This window comes from Chelonoidis abingdonii, chromosome 2 (genome assembly GCF_003597395.2).
Source record: "Chelonoidis abingdonii isolate Lonesome George chromosome 2, CheloAbing_2.0, whole genome shotgun sequence".
Classification (NCBI taxonomy): domain Eukaryota; kingdom Metazoa; phylum Chordata; order Testudines; family Testudinidae; genus Chelonoidis; species Chelonoidis abingdonii.
In genome coordinates, this window is record NC_133770.1 from 82,868,985 (window position 1) to 82,889,432 (window position 20,448).

Genomic DNA, 20,448 nt, shown 5'->3' on the forward strand with positions numbered 1-20,448 from the left:
AGACATGTGAGACTAATCTAAAAGTGACTAATCTTACAACTTTAAAGGTCCTTGATGCCCATGTAACCTGATTTCCTCTAACTTTCAATGCATATGCATTTTTAAATTGCTTGATTTTTCTCTAACCTTTAAATAAGTGACTTATTACATTTATCCTAAATAGCAGAATGTTAAATCTTACCTTAACTTTGGAAGAAATTTGTTTTGCATATCCAAACTTAGTAAAAAATTTAAAAAATGCAAATTTAAAATGCATTGTTAGCCCTGTCAAAATTTAATAAGTTACTCATCTTTTCTCTAAACTGTACATTAAACTCCATTTTAATAAATTATACATCTAAAAGAAACATTTTTCTTTCTGTCTAAATTGTCAAGCAGACAAACCAATTTGAAGCTTTGGCTGTTTACTACAATTATCTCACTGTATTGATACTTACTTCTTAAGATCAGCTTTGAATACACTACTTCTTGGGGACAAATCCTGAAGTCATTTACTTAGTTTTTGCTGAGTCAAAACTGGCAACAGTTTCAATGATAACATTGCCTGATAAAGGACTTTTAGTTTTATCCCATCTAACTTTTACTGGATAAATTGGTTAGAAGTTGCCAGTGCAGTTAGGCGGTGAACAGGTCTCAGCCCATTAGAATGAAATAGTTGACTCTCTTTAACCAGCGTATTGATCAATTTTCTGTATGTATGCAGCACTTTCCCAGTCTCATCACCTTTTACAGAAGACACCCCACCCCACACACTCATTTAACAAAATAACCAACATAGCTGCCATCTCGGACTTTACAAAATAAACATCTGCACCAACTTGCTCACTTACTACCATGAGGCTTTCCTGTGATAGCCTGCATCTAAAACCTTGCTTCTTGAGACCGCCTTGCTTGCTGCCTTCCACTGAAGTTCTTTATTCTATACAGGTTTTTATACCATGCTCATTACCACAGTATCTGAGTACTTATGACTGCTCTAGGCAATCCTGAAGACTGGTGATTATCCAGGGGTGGTTCCACATTATACAATGTGGAAACAGTGATGAAGTACAAAATTTCACTAAATAGAAGCAAGAATCACAGGTATAAAATGATGGCCAAGCAAAGGCATCCTCCTAGAAAGTTTGACAACTGAAAGTAGTAAAACTAACTCTTAAAGTCTTTAACTGTGTATTTTGGAAAAGAACTTTAGTTTTGACCATTGCTTTGATGGGAGAAGATACACTCCAGCTGAGAGACTTCTATCTAGAAAAATACTTAGATCATTCTGATAGATCACCTCTACTTCAGATATTTTTGTCATCTGTGAGGGAGTCTACAAGACACAGGACTGAAAGGTAAGCATAGCCAAAGATGGTGCAGAAATCAAATATAGATATCCTTACATTTTTCTAGTGTTTGTCCACACCAATTGCATATCTGCTACAGATCAGATTCTTTTGAATAGTTGACCACTGGGGCTCTGCCTGCACCTAGGGAGCCTTCCAAAGAGTAGCCAAAAGGTATAAGGGGTGGGATGGCCTTCACTGCCTTTCGTTCCTTATTTCACATAGCTGTGAGACTGAACCCCACTGTGTACATCTGTTCACATACAGAGAGTAGTTTACCCAGTAGTAGTAAAAAGTTCAGCTGAGGGCACTGGTAGGATTCCTACCCACCACCACCCCTGCATGAGAGCTAGACCCCATGCTGCATGCCAGACTTCACCTGCATTCACTGCAAGGGTGGTGGAAATCATGTCACTGCTGTGTCTGTTGGGCAGATAAAGCTGTTTTTGCATCTCATGGCAATCCTGTCATTAAACTGGTAGGTGCAATCTACCAATGTAGATGGAAACTCTTCTTTTTTCCATCCATAAAATTGGTAGATTGCACTAAATTTATGGAGCACTGTCTTCTACAGAGGTGAGCAGTTGGTCAGTCACTTCTCACCTCTGTAGAAGACAGTGCTCCATAAATTTGTATTTGGTCTCACTAAAGCAGTCAAGGTTGTCCCTTAGCTCAATATGAGTCTATCTGGCTGCAATCTCAGCAAACCATCTTCCAAAACAGACACTGGTATTCTCACCCCACTGCAGTGGAATTTTCTGAAAGTCTGACCCATGCTCTTCTACTAGTCAGAAGTCCCTCCTCCTCTGGAAGTGTGTTGACTAGATGATTTAATGGGTCCCTCCCTTTGAGCCTATGGCTGCCTGTTCCTTCCATCACCTCTGAGAGCCTTTGTGGTGATCAAAGTTGGGGAGAGTCAGCTCCTTATGATACAGCTTCCTTGTATGAACTTTCACAGAGGCAGCAGTAGACCTCATCTGCAGTTCTTGCTTCAGGTACTGTCATGATTTCACATAAATCAGTCTCTTCATCTGCTGATCTTTCCCCATACCTCGTTCGTTCTTGCTGTCAAAGCAAAACTTCCAATATTGGACATTGGATAGAGCGCTGTCCCCTTATCTAGACAAGACTAAATCAACCAGAGCATCAGACTTTGTGGCATTTGTGAATGGATGAGGACAGTTTCTATGAGGGTATCTAAATGGTTTTCAGACTTTCTATATAAACCTGCTACATGCTAGCAAAGAGAGAGCCCCCAGGACACATCAGGTCCCATTTGACTTGAGCCCTGCAGCCTCCACCACCTCATTGAACATTATCCCACTGACTGAGAGATGCCTGGTGATGTGCTTGTACTTGGTTTGTACTTTTACTATGTATCTATAACCTTCATGCAGGCCTTGAGATCACATGCATTTTGCTAGCATGCTTGGCACCAAGAGTGGAATTGGTGTGGAAATCACTTGAAAGAATTACCTACCTTACAGCACCAAGATCCTTCAAGATGCGTTGTTCACACACATTCCTTGACCACCCCTCTGTCCCACTAATTTGAGTCTTTATTGGCAAAAGAACTGAGAAGCGGTTGAGGCTCCCCCACCCCTTATGCCCTGGGCTACAATGGTTGTGAGGGTTCTTGGGGTGCAGCCATGGTCCTAATGGATACTGCTATCCAAAAGAATCTTATCTTGTACACAAGGGATGCATGTGCCCCAAGTGGGCAACCTGCGTGGACAACACACCTTACAGTAACTCTGGTTGAGAAGTTCTTTCTGATGAACAGTGCACACAATTCTGACTAAAGATACAGGTAATGATCTAAAAACCTTTATAACCTTGAGAGAAAGAAACACATTCATTCTTGAAGGGGAACAAGAGTAGTAAATACTAGCTATCTTACTGCAGGAGTATGTCAGAAACCAAATCAGACTGTCAAACCTATATGCATAAATTTATTTAAAACATCTTTATTTAAAATGAATCTTATTTTAACATTCCTTTATTTTTGGAATCTTCTGGGAAAAGACTCTTGCCTGACAGTCTCTCATGGGGAGGGGGGGTGTATCAAAGGTACCTGATAGAAGAAAAAATAGTCTACTTTAGATGGTAGCATTCAGGCTTGGTAGTGACTATCCAAACCTGTTTCTTGTTAAGACAAACACAGGAGAAGAAGAGGTTAAGTTCCAGTTTCTTTCCCCAACAGTTCAGAATACCAGAGGCACAGTAGATGGCCCAACTTCCACTGAAAGTCAATGGAAGTCAGGGACCCATGTTCCTCCCTTGGAAACTTTTGAAAATCTCACTGGTGGATGCTGGCCTTGCAAAATTAAATTTGTGATTAGCTTTCCGTATCTAGTATGTAGTTGTGATGGCATGGCTTTCTTGTGTGTGGTTTCGTTGGTTTTTTTGCAAATGGTGGTTGGAGGGGTGGGGAGCATAGTGTCCTCTTACTGCTTTACTTTAAAATTGCAAATTTCATTTCTTTGGTTGTATTCAAGGACATCAAATGACTGACCATTTTTGGAAAGTTCAGACAGTATCCTATAAGAATGTTTGTTATTTATAGAAAAAAATCACTATAGCAAGATTCATTCTAAAAATTTGATCCATGTGAATCAAGTTTTTTGTAAAAAGGCGGTTATGTTCCAGTGCAGTTCACCCACTTCATTGTAACTGATCCATTCACAAGGCAGAACTATTTGAATGTCATGTATGTGCTGCTTTCAGTCTTCCACCATTAGTGATGCAAACCTGTTGTTAACATCACAGAAACGCTGAGCTTCCAATGTAGCATGCTGTCTGCTAGTCTCTGCTTGACTAGTGGCTTGCTTGTTCTTTTCCTTGCAGGACTTGGTCTTGGTTGTCTCCTGGAAGAAGTCTGGTGGTACAGTTGACTTTACTGCATGAAGCAGATCACAATAAAGCTGGCTCATCTTTGGAGATGAGAGAAGCAGATTCTCTGCTCCATGTGCTGATTTAAGCTCTTTGCATAGTCTATGCACAAGGGTCCCACAATAAAGCCTGCCCGAAGGAAGGAAAGATTAAATTTAGAATCATATTGAATAATAGCTAGCAAAACTATACTGCTTAGTGGAAAAAACAATACAAACTACACAATCACTGAATGAATTCTTTAAATAAAAGCCTTTTAAAGAAACAATCCCAAAGGCATCTTAAGTTCAAATCCAGCTTGTCTGCAGATACATACTTACATTATTACTATTTCTTAATTTTATTGGTTTTTTAGAACCAGCAGGCACCATAAAGCCAAAGAAATTTCAGGTGACAACTCCATTTTTTAAAATTGTTTTGGGTTTAATCAAAAGAATCTATTTTAGTAGATACTAGTTGCTGGGAATTAGCTGACATAGATAACTTGTATTTTCAATGCGTGCTTTTTCATTTGAGCACTATATAGACCTAGACACGAATATAGTGGAAAGAAGAACTTTACACATCTATTCAAGTAACGAAGTGCAGAACTCACTTCTCTAAGGAAGAGAAACTGCTTTAACAGCACCTTGAATATTTGAGCTGAATTTGAGTAAAGTGCATTTTTAACCCTATAAGACTTGCATCTAATGAGGGATGTTTGAAATCAAATTTAACACTGAAAATACAGATCCTAGACAGAAATCGTGTGTATATCTGTTACTATAGAAGACTAAGAATTTTGCTCAAGTGAAAATGCTTAGGATCATTATGCCAGTGATTTCTAGACTTTTACTGACTTTTTTTCATGTTTTTCAAGTTATTGTACTTTTTTCCTTCCTTGATGCACTTCTACATTATGCAGTCTCCTAACTGTCTCAGCTAGTGATGCATACATGTTTACATACTTTAGTTCTGATCTTAGTCATTTCATTGGCCTCAAAGGGTGTGCAAGTTCAGGCCTGAACTTTCCAATTTTTACACATGACTTGAATTCAGTCACAGTATGTACTAAAGCATTAAGGGTAAAATTAATTATTTTGGTTCAAAAGATTTTTATATTGGAATTTTGTATGTAGTAATTACCAAAAAACATGAATTTGCTGAAACAGTAGAAGCTGTTAACATTTATTAAGCGCCAGAGTACTAGTGCTATAAAACAGAATATGAACTATACCAAATTTAAAAGGTCCCTTGCCCAAGGAGCTTACATTCCAGAGGCACAGCAGGTATAATACAAAACACAATGTGAGGGTGCTTTATATTTGGAGCACCTTGTGAAGAAGGCTGGTCTTTTACACGTTCTTACCGAGTTAGGTCTGGTTCAGGGAGAGGCGTAGAGAGTAGCTGGTTGAGATGCAATCCCATCTGGAGGCAGCACTGCCACTGGCAGAAAGTGTGTGCTGTGTCTAAATCCAGTAATTTCTGAAAATTCTTTTCTTTCCATTTTAGAAACTGGTCATAGATCATTTTATCTTTGACATGGAAAACTGCAGGATCTAGATTATGAATGTACAAGAAAATAAGGTTTTTTCTAGAGGCTCCTATGCATTCTCCTATACAAAGAATGATTGGTATGTACAATTAATGGTGCTCGTGAACCTCTAAACACTGAGTATCAGGAAGTATCTGAAGTAATCTGTTTTCAAGTGTCTTATTGTTACTGTTCAAGTACCAAAAGCCATGAGAGACTGAAACAAAAGAATTCAATCTATTTGCTGGCTCAGTTGTCTAAGAGTGTACATACTTACGTATTGTGGGCCAACTCGAAAATCTTTAAAGATCCCACTATGTGTCAGGTTAATGAGAAGCATCTAAGAACTGCCTGCCCAGCTTCTGTAATCCATAACCCTTTTCCTCCTCCCACACAATCAGGAATTCCTCCTAAATCTAAGGCTGGCATATTATGTTACCTAAAAACCTCTCTCCACAACCCTTTAACTTTGATATCAAACACTGAAATCTTGCTACTTTTGCAGTATTAATATAGCTTTCCTCATGTTTTGGGGAAAAATCCTGCCTTAAACAGGATTTAATCCTGAAGTACTAATTGTTTACTAACGTTATTCAAATACTATGCTAAAGTAACATTTCCAATAGGTTTAATCATAAACCAGCAAAAGCAAACAAAAAGACCTACCAGTTCTGAGTTTAGATGTGTGTAAAGATTATAGCTGATCATTGTGCATAATACCTGTGATGAAATACCCAGTCACAACAGGCCAGGTTAATTAGTTTTAACATTAATCTGGAATGTTCTGGCTTCTTGTTAAAATATAGTTCAGGCTCTGACTTTATATTAATCTTTTTTTAAAAATCAGTAGTGCCTAGAGTGCCCAATTAGAGATCAGGACCCCATTGTGCCAAGCACTGTGTACACAGACTATTCCAGCCCTAGAATTTATAATCTGAAGTAGAACCTCAATGCCTAGCTGCTGCCAGTATTAAACTTGCTTAATCTCTTGGATTTACCTGTTTAGATAAAATCCTGTATTGTTATTTATTCTTACTGATAATGACAGTTTCTGTGGCCAAATTTCTATTTGTATTTCCCATTTCAAAGTATGAAGTTCTGAAAGTATTAGGAAGAGAAGTAATAGCTTCGCTTTCAAAGCTTCCCTATTGAGTCTGGTTTGAATTAGAATTTTACACACACGAACAATGTTTCCTGTAAGTACAAACTAACTTTAGTAAAAGTTCATTACTGAGTAATAAAACAGTCTTATAGAAATATCAACATTTGATGCATGTGTGTGCAAGTCTGAAAAAAATATTTTGCACTTTTATGGTATACCTGAAGCACACTTAAATGCCGCCACCACTCGACAAGGTCAATATGGATTTTACCTATTTAAAGATAGGCAACTGAGGCACAAGTAAGTTAAATGTCTTTCCCAAACACACAACAAGTTGGGAATAGAAGTCAGTTTAACTTCAAGTCCCTCAGTCCTAATTGCAACACATCACTGCTTCTCATCTTCACCAATGTATAAATTGAGTGCTGAGGGTAGAGTGTAAATCACCATTAATTCCTATGGAAGTGGAGAGTCCTTACAAAAACAAAAGGGGAAACTGTGGCTAGAATGTAGATTTGCATATAAAATATGAAACATCTAGAAACATGTAAAGGTTTTAGTTCTTTGGGGACGTACCTGAGCTACTTGTTGTCCTGTGCAATTCCCCAAATACCATTCCTAGAAGTAATGCCTGTAAACAATGCAATTTCACTCTGGGTTCTGAGTAATGTGTCCAGTAGCAGGTTACAGCAACAGGGAGCCACAAGGGACTGGGGATGGGCTGTAGGATGCTGGCTTTCACTCCTAATGTCTCCAACAGAAGTTTTAGCCGATCTGATCTGGGCACCTGCCAAAAAGTCATAATTTTGGATACACTGTGAAGAGGTCTGGCTTTATTTTGCTGTAAAAGTCCATCTACACTTATTTGCCATCTTCACCCAAAAGCAAATGACTTCTGTGTTAATGTGACTTAACTGATCATTCTGTAGAATGAATAGTTTGGAATGATTTTTAATAAGTAGTCAGTATATTGTATTTCCTATCTTATCTTTCAAGGGTCAAATTTTTTGGAAGTGTTTGTTTCAGTTAGGTACCTAACTGCAACTGAAAGCTGAGCACGTTGAAAATCTAGCCCTCTATTATGCATTCAAAACCACCTCCTTTTGGCTATATCCTAGAGGGTGTCAGTCCTGTATCACCTGCATTTCAGGGGTTAGCATTGCACCATAGGTTTTAAACTTGTGCTACTATCCATACTGTTGATCTATACTCCCAGTGGAATCTTCTACATGGATTTTGGCAGAGAACTGCAATTATCACCTGTACTGTATGAGCTCTCAATACACCTGTGAAAATCTAGCTTCAGAAATTGACTAGTAAATGAGACTTAACTTGTTTAAAAACACATTCTAAGCCATTACAGTAACACTGGTACAAACTGTATTTATATACAAAAAACTTCATTAAAAGATTGCAGTTGTAGTATTATAGGAGCCTGTGCAACCTTAGTTCAGCTGTATGTACATGAATTATAGTTTTCCACATTATTAGGGCTCTACCAATTTCATGGCGATGAAAAAGATTTCATGGACTGTGAAATAAGCCCTTCCCAGTGAAATCTGCTCTCCCCTGCTGTTGGGAGTGCCCCAGCCAGGGGGCTCCTAGGTGCAAGTCCCAGCTGATCTGGGAAGGGAGAAAATGTCCTTCCACTGCATGGCTGCTCTCAGGGAAATCAGACCTACCTCAGACTATCTTCCCCTGCTGCAGGAAGCTCCAGCCCAGGAGGTTCCTGCAGCTGGAGGAGACTTGTGGAGGTGGGTCTAATATGCCTCTGCTCTTGGAAGTGCACCAGCCAGGGTGCTCCTACCTGCAAGTCCCTGCTGGGCTGAGGAATGACAGCACTTCTCCTTTCCTTGCATGGCAGCTCCGGGGGTGTGGGTGAGATAAGGTCCACTTCTGGGTATCTTTTGGGTTGGGACCCCCATGGTTACAACACTCTGAAATTTCAGATGCACACAGCTGAAAATGTGAAATTGACCAATTTAAAAAGCCTTTGGCTGTGAAATTGATCAAAATGGACCATGACTTTGGTAGGGCCCTAGCCATTCAGACAAGAAGTCTGCAGTAGAGGAGAAACAGAACCCAGTGCTGTTAGGCCCCAACCCAGTGCTAAAACTGCAAGAACATCTCTGTCTCTCCCTGCAACCCTTTGCTTCATTTATGGTCTACCCTGTGCACTGACCAAGGCAGGGTGGGTCCTAGAACACAAGAGTATGGTAATTAAGTTAAAGACTAGCACAGTGCCTATACAAGGAGACAAATTAAAGTTGCATGGACATTTCCTAACTTGTGCTTGCTTGACTCTGCAACCTTAACATTCACTTAAAGATTTTTGTATGCAGTTTCCTTAAAGAAAAATGAAAACAAATGTACATGGGTCAGCAGCAGGGTTTGAATGCAGGTCCCTGAGATCCATAGCACCAGCTGGGCTAAAGTAGTAAATGGTAGCGGTCATAGGCTGCTATTTTTCATGGTGTCCCCTCGCTGTCCTCTCTAACAGGAGACTTACATACTTTGCCAATATATTTTAATAGTTACATACAGCACTGCCAAACGCAGCTCTGGAGCATTCATTTTGAAAGGTGGAATGGGCAGTGGATGGGACTTGAGTCTACCATATTAGAACCAGATTCTATTCCTGGCTCTCCCCAAAGTGACCTTGTGCAACCTCACAATTATGTACCCTTTAAAGGGGGATAAGAGATTTTTTCCTTCCTCTAAAGATAGGGGTTACGAGGCCTTGATCAATAGTGACTAAACCACACAGGATTGCTACCCCCTAGTTAACAGAAGAACTGAGACTAAAACTGTTTCCTTCTCTACCCCAAAATGTTTTCTTTAGCTGCTGCTTTGTCCATGTACTGTCTAGAGCCATGTAGAGAGCTCTATGGAACTAGAAGTATACTCGCTGTAGATGGCACACAGAGAACTGGGGGGTGGGCTGAAGTTTGCTCACTGCAGATGAATTAGAGATTTTAGCAGAAAGCCTCTAACACAGGGATAGGCAACCTATGGCACGGGTGCCGAAGGTGGCACACAAGCTCATTTTCAGTGGCACTCACACTGCCTGGGTCCTGGCCATCAGTCCGGGGGGCTCTGCATTTTAATTTAATTTTAAATGAAGCTTCTTAAACATTTTAAAAACTTATTTACTTTACATACAACAATAGTTTAGTTATATATTATAGACTTATAGAAAGAGACCTTCTAAAAACTTTAAAGTGTATAGCTGGCACACGAAACCTTAAATCACAGTGAATAAATGAAGACTGGGCACAGCACTTCTGAAAGGTTGCTGACCCCTGCTCTAACATATACTCAGTATAGCTTGTGACTTTTTCCTGAAGTGTATAGCTTGACCAAACCTGGATACATTTTCATGAGGACAAAAAAAAAAAAAAAGCAGCTCTTAAATCAAGGATTACTCCTCATGCAGACTTTTTTTTAAGTTTCTGCTCTGAAAGCTCTGGCCTAAAGAATTAGTTTGGCAAAATTGAATGCAAATAAAAATAGGACTATAAGGGAAAGTTTTAGGCAAAATTAAATATAGGCCTCTATCACCTCTGCCTATAACTTATCTTTCTAAAAAGGAACACTTGACAACTGAAATAATTGTGTAATTGTAACATCTCTGAATGCTGCATACCAAAGACTATGACCATACACTTAGTAATGCATGTAGTGCTTACTACCAGGAGCAGTCTTATAGAAGTCACTTGTACTATATTTACTACTAAGCTGGCTGGATTGAAAGAAGTTTTTTTTCCCCTATTACACTCATAACATTATCATCCAGGATATCTGTTCTGACAACCATACCTCAGTTAATGTGGCCAAAGGGCGATGGTCTTCCCAAAAATCCTGAGGCAGCATTGTTGTCGGAACAAAGGATTTTTTAAGAGTCTTTTGGCTTCTATCAAATTCACGGACAACTGGCAGCTTGTTGGACTGCTCACTTGGGGAAGTAACTTCAGAATTTTGAGAGGCATTCAGAAGTAACCCATAGATGACTTGACGAATGGGTAAGGCAACTGTGTGAGCACTGGGCCTCTGCATGTTCTCCACCTGAACATGAAGGATTGTTCTCCTTAATAGAAGGGCATCACTAATGAATGGAGACAAATGACCTTTTGCCAAAGCCTCAAGCATCCATTGTGGTAACGCTAATTTCCTGGTCACCTGAGAGTCAAAGTTTCCATTCTGAAAAAAATCCTCAAGATTCACATCAGACTGTTCATATTCCTCCATGGAAGTGCACAGAAGCTCCCTTATTTCTTCTCTCTCATGCTTTTTAAGATATTTCAGTACATTGTCTATAGCCTCAGTGGGGTCAGCAAAACGAGATAACCAGTTTAGAAGTCCCTGAATGCGGACATGCTTCCTCCCCCTCCAGCCACAGCCTCCAACTGGCAGGCGCACCTTGCTGAAGAATGTCTCCAGAGCTGGCAGATTAATGTAATCATTTCCATTCATTACAGCAAAGAGAGGAAGAAGGGCTTTGTTCATATGACTGAAGTGGCTGCACAGTCTCTCTAAAGAGAAGCATCGAGCTGGAATGTAGCAGTCCAGTGTGCCTTCACAGGTGCAAAGGTTTCTCCACTGAAAGTAATTCAGAGGGCAATACCCAGCTTTCAAATCAAAAATACAGAAGTCACTGTCTAAAGTTAATACGGGACAGTTCCAATGATTAGCCAATGATGTAATATCCCTATCTGCTTCTGAGAAGCACTGGACAAAAGGCACTTCTAATTTGGTCAAGGCTTGCTTGAAAACTTCTCTGGTGAGCAGGGGTAGCACGCTTCCACCACCACCTCTAGAGATGGAATATGCTACTTGGATCTTATCCCAGGCTCTTTCTTTTAATGTCGCAAACTTCTTATCCAACAAGTCACACCCTCCATCTAACACAACATATGGGTATATTTTGCATACAGACAAAGTTTCAAAAAACTTGTGTACAATATCTGTAAAAGAATCATAATCCCCTCCATGTTGGAGGTCTAGATTTGATTCAAAATAAAGCCGATGAAACAAATTATTTCCATCAATGATTATTTTTGTATTCCTTAATTGTATATCAGTGAAGAACTGCTTGTGCTCTCCCACATAGCTCATTAATCCATGGATGCCCATGCTCTTAACCTGTAAAAGCTGTAGTCAAACAAATGAACAATTTAATTTTCAAGTGCAGTGCACAAAACCTCACCTCTAGACTAATGATCAGATCAATACACACTAGTGCTGACCACTTACCTCAATTCCTGCTACCTTTGAGTCCAAGAGTGGCTCTTACAAACCCTTCCCCCGGGGCAAAAGGAAGTGATGTACGCTGTTTAGGGATGGCTTTTTCCCTGACAGGCCAACTTGTTTGAACTACAGCTGCTAGAATTGCACTACCCTACCCCCATGTGACTTGGAGCTAACTATGCCAACTGACTTTTCTAGTGCCATCCAGCGGCACTAAAAGTTACATATCCGAAAAGGGAACTGCGCCCTCTTCTGTCCTCCAGCCTTTCCGTGCAGTCGCATTCAGTGATCCCCCCCGGAGCTGGGGCTGTGTGTAAATGGCTGAGTTGGTCCATAAATTACATACGTTTTAGTTAAGCCCCCCTCAGCCACTGTAACACTGAACTAGGCACAGAGAGGAGGATACCCCGCCCCCCATGTATTATGTAACTTGCGGCCCGATCGGAGAGAGAAACTCCCGGCTATAAAGTTTCACCCGGTGCGGAGAACGCCTCACCCAGCCAGCCGGGGCCTTTCACCGCTCAGGAGCCGACAGGGCCTGGCTCCGGCTCGGAGTGTGCCTGCCCCGGGGTGAGGGGGGGGGTAACTAGACGGGCAGACACGAGCGGTGCCTCGTTCTCCTGCAGAGCCTGCCCCGGAGCGCGAGCGCGGCCACTTGGGCTCGTGTTACGGGCCGTTAAATCGCACTCGGGTGCGCGCTCCGCCTCCTGCCTCCTCCCGTCCCCAGGGAAACGCCAGCGGCTGCGGGAGGGACCCGTCGGTGCCGCACCTCGGGGGACTCAGTTCCGCCCTCCAGACACGATCCGTGCCCGGCAAACAGCCTCCACTTCCGCTGGGGGTGTGGGGGACGCGACGCGTCAAGATAGGAGGACCCGGGAATCACGTGTGGTGGAGCCACGCCCACCCTATTGTGTCACTTTTTAATCGCTCATCGGCGGGTACTATTAACGTCCGTTTCCATGACAGCAGGGCAGAGGGGGCGCCGCCGGGTCACGTGACCAGCCAGCTCGGGTTCCTGCTGGGGGCTGGTTGGGTCCGCCCTGGGTGCCTGTGTCCCGTCGGGCAGCGCGGCGTCTCCAGGAGACCGGTCCCAAACAGATGCGGGGGGGGAGGGGACACACCGGGCTCCGAGAGGCGCTAGCGGGAGGGCGGAGAGGGGCCGTGCACGGACTGGGACGCAGAGGTGGGAGCTGCGCCCCCTCCTCGTCTGGGCCGGGGGCGGGCATGAAAAGGTAAACGGACGTGACCCTCATGTGTCCGGCATAGCTCCGCTCGTCCCCGCCACGCTCACACCCCGAGAGCCGCAGGCACCGCGGGGGCTGGAGAGTGCCTGGCGGTGCCCTGCCCCATCCCAGCCGCGAGCTCTGGGTGCTGCTGGGGACAGGCATTGTGACAATGGGTGCGAGCGTGCGACTCGCCACACTGGGTCAGACCACTGGACCTTCTAGCCCAGTATCCTGTCCTTTGACAGTGGGCAGTGCCAGGTGTCCCAGAGGGAATGAGCAGAGCAGGCAGTCATTGAGTGAGCCATCCCTTGGTGTCAGAAGCTTAGGGATGCCCAGAGCCCGAGGTTGTGATCCTGATTGTCTTGGCTGATAGCCACCGGTGGAGCTATTCTCCAGAAACTTATTTAATTATTTTTTTAACGCAGTTATAGTTTGGTTTTCACAACATCCCCTGGCAACAAGTTCCACAGGTTGTCTGTGCCTTGTGTGAAGTAGTACTTCCTTTTGTTTGTTTTAAACTTATTAGTAGGCTGCCTATCAATTTCATTGGCTGACCCCTGGTTCTTGTGTTATGTGAAGAGATGGATAACACTTCCCCATTCACTTTCTCTACACCATTCATGATTTTATAAAGTTCCGTCATATCCTGCTCGTCCCCCCACCCCCGCCACCCGTCATCTTCTTTAAAAGCTGAACAGTCCCAGTCTTTTTAATCTTTCCTCATCTGGAAGATGTTCCATACTCTTAATCGTTTAAAGACTCTGTTCTAAGTAGGCTTGGAAGGATTATATTTGTGTTTGGTAAATGTAGGTAAATGTCAATTTCACTGTTCACACACAAACCCATGAAAAAATAGTTCCATCAATAATAATAGAAATTTATAGATAGGCAAAGTGAGAAAAATGCTGCTTGAGAACATATTAGAGTTTAATTTAAAGCTATTTACTTTATATATTTTGACATGTGATGTTGAGAATTCATGTTTTAATGTAAAACTTTAACATTTTGAATCTCAAGGTCTACTATCATTAAATAATTATTGACTAACTAGCCCATAATTTCCCACAATTGTGAAAATTTAAATAGATAAAACAAAAAAATTGCTTAAAACCTATAATTTTGCACAACTATATGCAAAGGAGCATGTCCTGGACCTGGCACCAGCACCGGTCCTGGCGTTTCTCACTGTTCCCATTTAGCTCCAGGTTGCGACACCGCTGCAGGTCACAACACCACTTGAGGTCATGGCACCGCTCCCCAGCCTTACAGCACTGCTCTCCAGCTTCTTGGCACAGCTCCCCAGCTTCGCAGCACCACTTCCCAGTTTCACACCGCTCGCTGGCTCAGCTCCACTTGGCGCCACCCTGACCCTCGTGGTCCCAATCCCATTCCTTGGGCTTGGAGGCAGGGTCTAAGTACTTGGAACGGGACCGGGACTGGTCAGGCCGTGGATGCCCTGAAGTGGGGGTAGGACCACGGCTGGTGCAATAGCAGGGACCAGCTCAGTGGCCATTCTGGACCCCATGGGTGTATCACCAGGCCCAGGGTGCACAGTCTAAAGCAGGGGTTTCTAAACTTGGTTCGTGGCTTGTTCAGGGTAAGCCCCTGGTGGGCCATGAGACACTTTGTTTACCTTGAGAGACAGGCCAGTTCTTGCTTATAGACAACCCCCAAACCTGAAGCAAATACTCACCAGCAACCACAAATCACACAACAAAAACACTAACCCAGGAACCTATCCTTGCAACAAAGCCCGTTGCCAACTCTGTCCACATATCTATTCAGGGGATACCATCATAGGACCTAATCACATCAGCCACGCCATCAGCGGCTCGTTCACCTGCACATCTACCAATGTGATATATGCCATCATGTGCCAGCAATGCCCCTCTGCCATGTACATTGGCCAAACAGGACAGTCTCTACATAAAAGAATACATGGACACAAATCAGACGTCAAGAATTATAACATTCAAAAATCAGTTGGAGAACACTTCAGTCTCCCTGGCCACTCGATTACAGACCTAAAAATTGCAATGTTACACCAAAAAAAGTTCAAAAACAGACTCCAACGAGAGACTGCTGAATTGGAATTAATTTGCAAATTGGACACCATCAAACTAGGCTTGAATAAAGACTGGGAGTGGATGGGCCATTACACAAAGTAAAACTATTTCCCCAAGCTTATTCGCGCCCCCCCCCCCCACAGTTTTTCCTTACATCTCCTTCTCAATTACTAGAAATGGGCTATTTTCATTACCACTACAAGCAGTTCTTTTTCTCTCCTGCTGATAATAGCTCACCTTAACTGATCACTCTCCTTATAGTGGGTATGGTAACACCCATTGTTTCATGTTCTCTATGTATATATATATCTTCCAACTGTATTTTCCACTACATGCATCCAATGAACTGGGCTGTAGCCCATGAAAACTTATGCTGAAATAAATTTGTTAGTCTCTAAGGTGCCACAAGTAGTCCTGTTCTTTTTGCAGATACAGACTAACACGGCTGCTACTCTGAAACCTTTGTTTACCTGAGTGTACGCAGGTACAGCCGTTTACAGCTCCCAGTGGCCATGGTTCGCCGTTCCCAGCCAATGGGAGCTGCAGGCCATGGCAGGTATGGCTTTCCTCGGCCTACTGTCCGGAGCACGACAACTTGAATTCAGTGGTCAGAGTGCTGGGACAGGTCCTTGCCTCCCTTCAATGGTGGCTTGACCCCTGAGCGGTGTGTGGAGGAGTCTTCTTCCACAGCCCACAGCCTTCCTTGTCCCTGGTTATGGACACGTCAGCTGTGGGATGGGGGGCACATCTGGGGAACCTTCAGACACACAGCCTGTGGTCACAGAAGGAGCTCTCCCTCCATATCAATGTCAGGGAGCTAGTAACAGTGCGCCTTGCTTGCCAAGCTTTCCAGGCCCAACTGCAAGGATGTTACATAGCTGTTCTAATGGACAACACCAGAGCCATATTTTACATTAAGAAGCAAGGGGAAGCCCGTTCCTCACCACTATGCCAGGAAGCCCTTAGACTGTGGGAGTTCTACATAGCCCACTCCATTCACCTGGAAGTGTCCTTTCTCCCAGGAATTCAGAACATGCTGGCGGACCATCTCAGCAGGTCCTTCCACACTCACAAGTGGTCTCTCCAACTGGATGTCATACACCCCATCTTCCAAAGGTGGAGGTTTCCCCAGGTCGACCTGTTTGCCACCCAATGCAACAGAAAGTGCCAATCATTCTGCTTCTTCCAGGGTCACAGCCCAGGCTCCCTCATGTACATATTCCTGCTGTCCTGGAGAGGTCTCCTGCTCTGCGCCTTTCCTCCATTCCTTCTCATGCACAAAGTCCTGCTCAAGGTCCATAGGGAGGGGGAAAAGTGATTCTGATAGCTCCAGTGTGGCCTCGCCAGCACTGGTACTCAACACTGCTGGAGCTGTCGATGGACATATCGGTCACATTGCCTCTCCTCCCGGACTTACTCGCTCAGGACCATGGTCGCCTCTATCATTCTGACCTACAGTCTATCTACCTCATGGCTAGGAAGCTTCATGGCTGAACCCCACGGAGCTTCTGTACTTGGATCACGCCAGAGACGACGCGGCTTTCAGTAGAGCGGTGCTACAATCAGCATTTCTTAACTCCAACCCCACTGCCTAGGTAAGGGTTGGGAGTCACCTAATTGAAATCAATACGAGTAATCACTTGAAGAAGAAAAAACAGTTACTCTCCTCTCGTAACTGTTGTTCTTCGAGATGTGTTGCTCATATGCATTCCAAACCTGCCCACCTTCCCCTCTGTTCTGTCAGAGTAACTGGCAAGAAGGAACTGAGGGGGTGCCGGGTTGGCAGAGTATTATATTGAGCACCACTCCAAGGGGCTCCACAACCGACCCAATGGGTGCTACTAGAGGAAAAATTTTCCAACAGCTGTGCACGTGGTGCACACACACTTAATTGGAATGGATATGAACCACACATCTCAAAGAACACAGTTACGAAAGATGAGTAACCATTTTTTCTTTGTGTGACGTTGAACTCTTATGTGATGGTAATCGGTCTTTCAACTTCCACCAACCTCTGTTGATGCTCCATCCTGTTTGCTCAGAGAGAACTGACGCATTTGCAGCACTTTTGTTCAAAATGAAGCAGAGTGCACAGTACAGAGATTGTTTTTTCGTACTCCAGCATAACCAGTGTCTTGTGCAGGTCTCACCATTTGGAAGAGTTTTTGTCAGCAGACGAGTAGGGAAAGCATGATTATCAGCATCTCGTGGAATGTTACTTGGAATTTCAAAACAGCTAATTTGAAGAAAAGATTGCATTTGGGCAGCATTGCTCTTGTCAATTATTCCAATGTCAGCCACAGTCAAACCTGGAATACTCATGAATTGCTCTTGCTGCATAAGATCTACATTTTCCTGTTGCTGTTGAGTTTCTTGATCGTACACAGAATCTTCTGCTGCATCTGTTACTGTTGGCATATCTCCTTCTTGACTACTGTCCTCATGTTCAGATATCGGCACTGAAATATCACTTGTTGCAGTTGTGGAGTTTTCATTATCTGTAGCATTGTTTGTTAGGTAAGGTGTGTTTTCCAGTGGTTTGAGAAATGAAGTTATTGGATTTGAGCTCTTAGCTGCTGCTTCACTCAGTTGTTTTCGCTGTCTCTTGCTTGCACCACTTTCAAATCTCCTCTTCATAGTGATCTATCTGATCAATATGTAGCCCATCCACACTTGAAATATTCTGCTATAAATAAGTAGCTTATCTGCACTTGAAATCTTCCACTGTAAACATCTACACAAATGCTGAATGGTGCACAAATGCTGAAAAGACTTAAAATGAAGGAATACTGATTAAGAACACAAAATGAAACTGTCAGACAGGTTATTATCCTTATCACTGAATCAAAACTCAAGCATGCAAGGTATAATATAACAGGCTGAGCTGAAGATAAAGGGATGACATATATATAGTAAACACAGACATGGATACAGACAGAGGGATAATGTCCAACATTTCAAACATGTATCCTCACGAAAGTCATTGTACAAGATTGTCCTCACAAATTTTCGCCTTGAATCTGGGCCTATAGCCTTCGAAAGCCTATGATGATGGCCAAGCTACCAAGTTAGGGCTCAACCAACCAGCCAGTCACCTCTTTTAGCTACCATATGAAGATAATAATGAAGAATTCTCACACATAAATAATTCCTTAGTCAACTAGATGTAAAACTATAAGGACACTAAAATGTAACAATTCTCTCTACCTGTCAACACGCACTTGATCCAGCACCAGCCACTAGTAATGGTTTGTTTATATAATCAGCTGATCTGAGAGGACACCTTCATCACAGTCTAATCTTATGCCATCAGAAACGATATATTTTATTAATATTTATGAACATTTTTAGCTCTTTAATATGACAAGATCTATATAGCTTAATAAAAAAATGTCTTTTACCAAATCACATATCTTATTTGCTTAACTTTGCAGCTCTAAGCTGAGAGAATATGTCATATCTTGGTCTGATAGGGATGTGCATAAAAAGAAGTTGTGAAATGTATCAAATGCCAAAAAATTAACAAGTGTCTACATTTGAGCAACCCTTTGAGCTTGAGGCCCAGGCCAAATGGTCCTCCTGGCCCCTCCTTTGATTGGCCCTGAGCTTTTGATAGGTTACAAGATGATGACTTGAGGTGTGGTATTATAATTAACAGCCTGAACATCTTGGTAATACTTTAGAGTATTACATAAAATCTAATCTATTTTTCTGTTTTAGTTGTTGTCCTGCGAACATCACTGGAAGAATAGGAGCATTACTAAAGAGACTTGAATTTGAAAGCTATGTTATAGATAAATAAATGTGATCTCTGTTACATGGAGCAATGCTGAAATTCCAAGAGGCTATTAAACATATCAGTGATTCTGCACCTATTTCCACTTCCTCTGAAACCTTGATTGCAAGAAGATATGTTCTTCAGCAGAAACTTGGCAGAGGAAGCTTTGGAACGGTCTATCTGGTTTCAGACAAGAAGGCAAAACAAGGAGAAGAATTGTAAGTAAGCATCATATATAGTGTGTTGACTCAATGTATTTGAAAAAAAAATTGGCCCATACTTCTAATTTCTTTTTGTTCCTTTGTATCTTTTTTGGTCTTCTTTGGTGTCCCATTACCTCCCAATTTGGTATTACCTGCAAATTTCATTAATACACTGTTTACCCTATCTTCACTGGTGGTGCTAAATAGGCTGGCGCTGAACCTGGCATTCCACTAGATATCTTTTTTCCAACTCAATACATTATTGTGTAGGCTTCTTCAGTAAGATTTCAGTCTATGTGATGGTGGTCTTAACCAAGCCAGTTTTAACTGATTTTGTAAGTTAAATTTTCTGTCTATCTTCCATATATATCCCTCCTATCCATAGTATCTAAGTGCTTACTCAAAGAGTAAAAAGAACTCTATCAAATAGGTTACTAAAATCCAGATACATTTAGGGTTAAATTTACACCAATCTCTATCCATTACTTAAATGCCAGTTAAACAATTTATTTGAAGCTTAAGTGGTATATAGGGTCTTGTGCTAATTGAACAGGGGTTAATTTTACCCCTTCTGTATAAAATGTCATTTGTACATTCATATCATTGAGAAGAAGCAATGAGAAGGCATATATCCACCATAACAGTTTTCCTTTTCTTCAATGTACTGTGGCAAATTGCCGGTACTGTTCTCTGGGTCTCGCGCTTTCTCTTCTCTGGGGTAGGTTCAGGGCGCTATTGCTTGCCTCTGAACCAGTTCTTAATCACTCCCCTAGTATTACAGCACCTTGACTCCAATTCAGAGCACCTGCTCCAAGTCTAGAGCACTGACTCCAATAGAGCACCTGACTTCACTTAGAGCACCTGACTCCAGTCGAGCACCCTGACTCCGTCATGGGATATAAACCCTGCTTCAGTCAGACAGGGCGGTGGTAGTTGAAGGAGAAAGGTTTTGGCTCTGAGCAGAGTGCGATTGCAGAGAGAAGAGTTTGTCCGAGAGAAATAGAAGTTTGAGGATGCCCTGCGGTGGATTGTGAGAAGCCCAGAACCCTAGGTAAGGGGCATCAGGCTTTGTATAGAGAGAATCTCTCTCTTT

General features: G+C 42.5%; 2 protein-coding genes across 5 annotated transcripts in view; one reads left to right on the plus strand and one right to left on the minus strand.

Annotated features, from left to right (window-relative positions):
• Positions 1 to 3,265: 3,265 nt before the first annotated feature.
• Positions 3,266 to 12,938, minus strand: ASTE1 (asteroid structure-specific endonuclease 1). 2 transcript variants are annotated; one of them, XM_032774924.2, is made up of 5 exons: positions 12,089 to 12,938; positions 10,655 to 11,986; positions 7,412 to 7,622; positions 5,569 to 5,758; positions 3,266 to 4,349 (listed from the first exon to the last, which is right to left on the minus strand). In XM_032774924.2, the coding sequence occupies exons 2-5, from the start codon at positions 11,966 to 11,968 to the stop codon at positions 4,052 to 4,054; spliced, it is 2,013 nt and encodes a 670-aa protein (XP_032630815.1). In that variant the 5' UTR covers positions 11,969 to 11,986; positions 12,089 to 12,938; the 3' UTR covers positions 3,266 to 4,051. The 2 variants fall into 2 exon arrangements, with proteins under 2 accessions (XP_032630815.1, XP_032630819.1); XM_032774928.2 differs by lacking the exon at positions 5,569 to 5,758 and having other exon boundaries at positions 4,160 to 4,349; positions 12,089 to 12,888.
• A 6,164-nt stretch (positions 12,939 to 19,102) lies between these two features.
• Positions 19,103 to 20,448, plus strand: part of NEK11 (NIMA related kinase 11) — a 194,273-nt gene continuing 192,927 nt past the window's right edge. For 2 of the 3 annotated variants that reach the window (XM_075062499.1, XM_075062500.1), the window contains exon 1: positions 19,103 to 19,370. In XM_075062499.1, coding sequence (XP_074918600.1) covers positions 19,201 to 19,370 — 170 coding nt within the window. In that variant the 5' untranslated portion in view covers positions 19,103 to 19,200. The remainder of the gene's footprint in view (positions 19,371 to 20,448) is intronic. The other variant, XM_075062504.1, reaches the window with a different exon arrangement.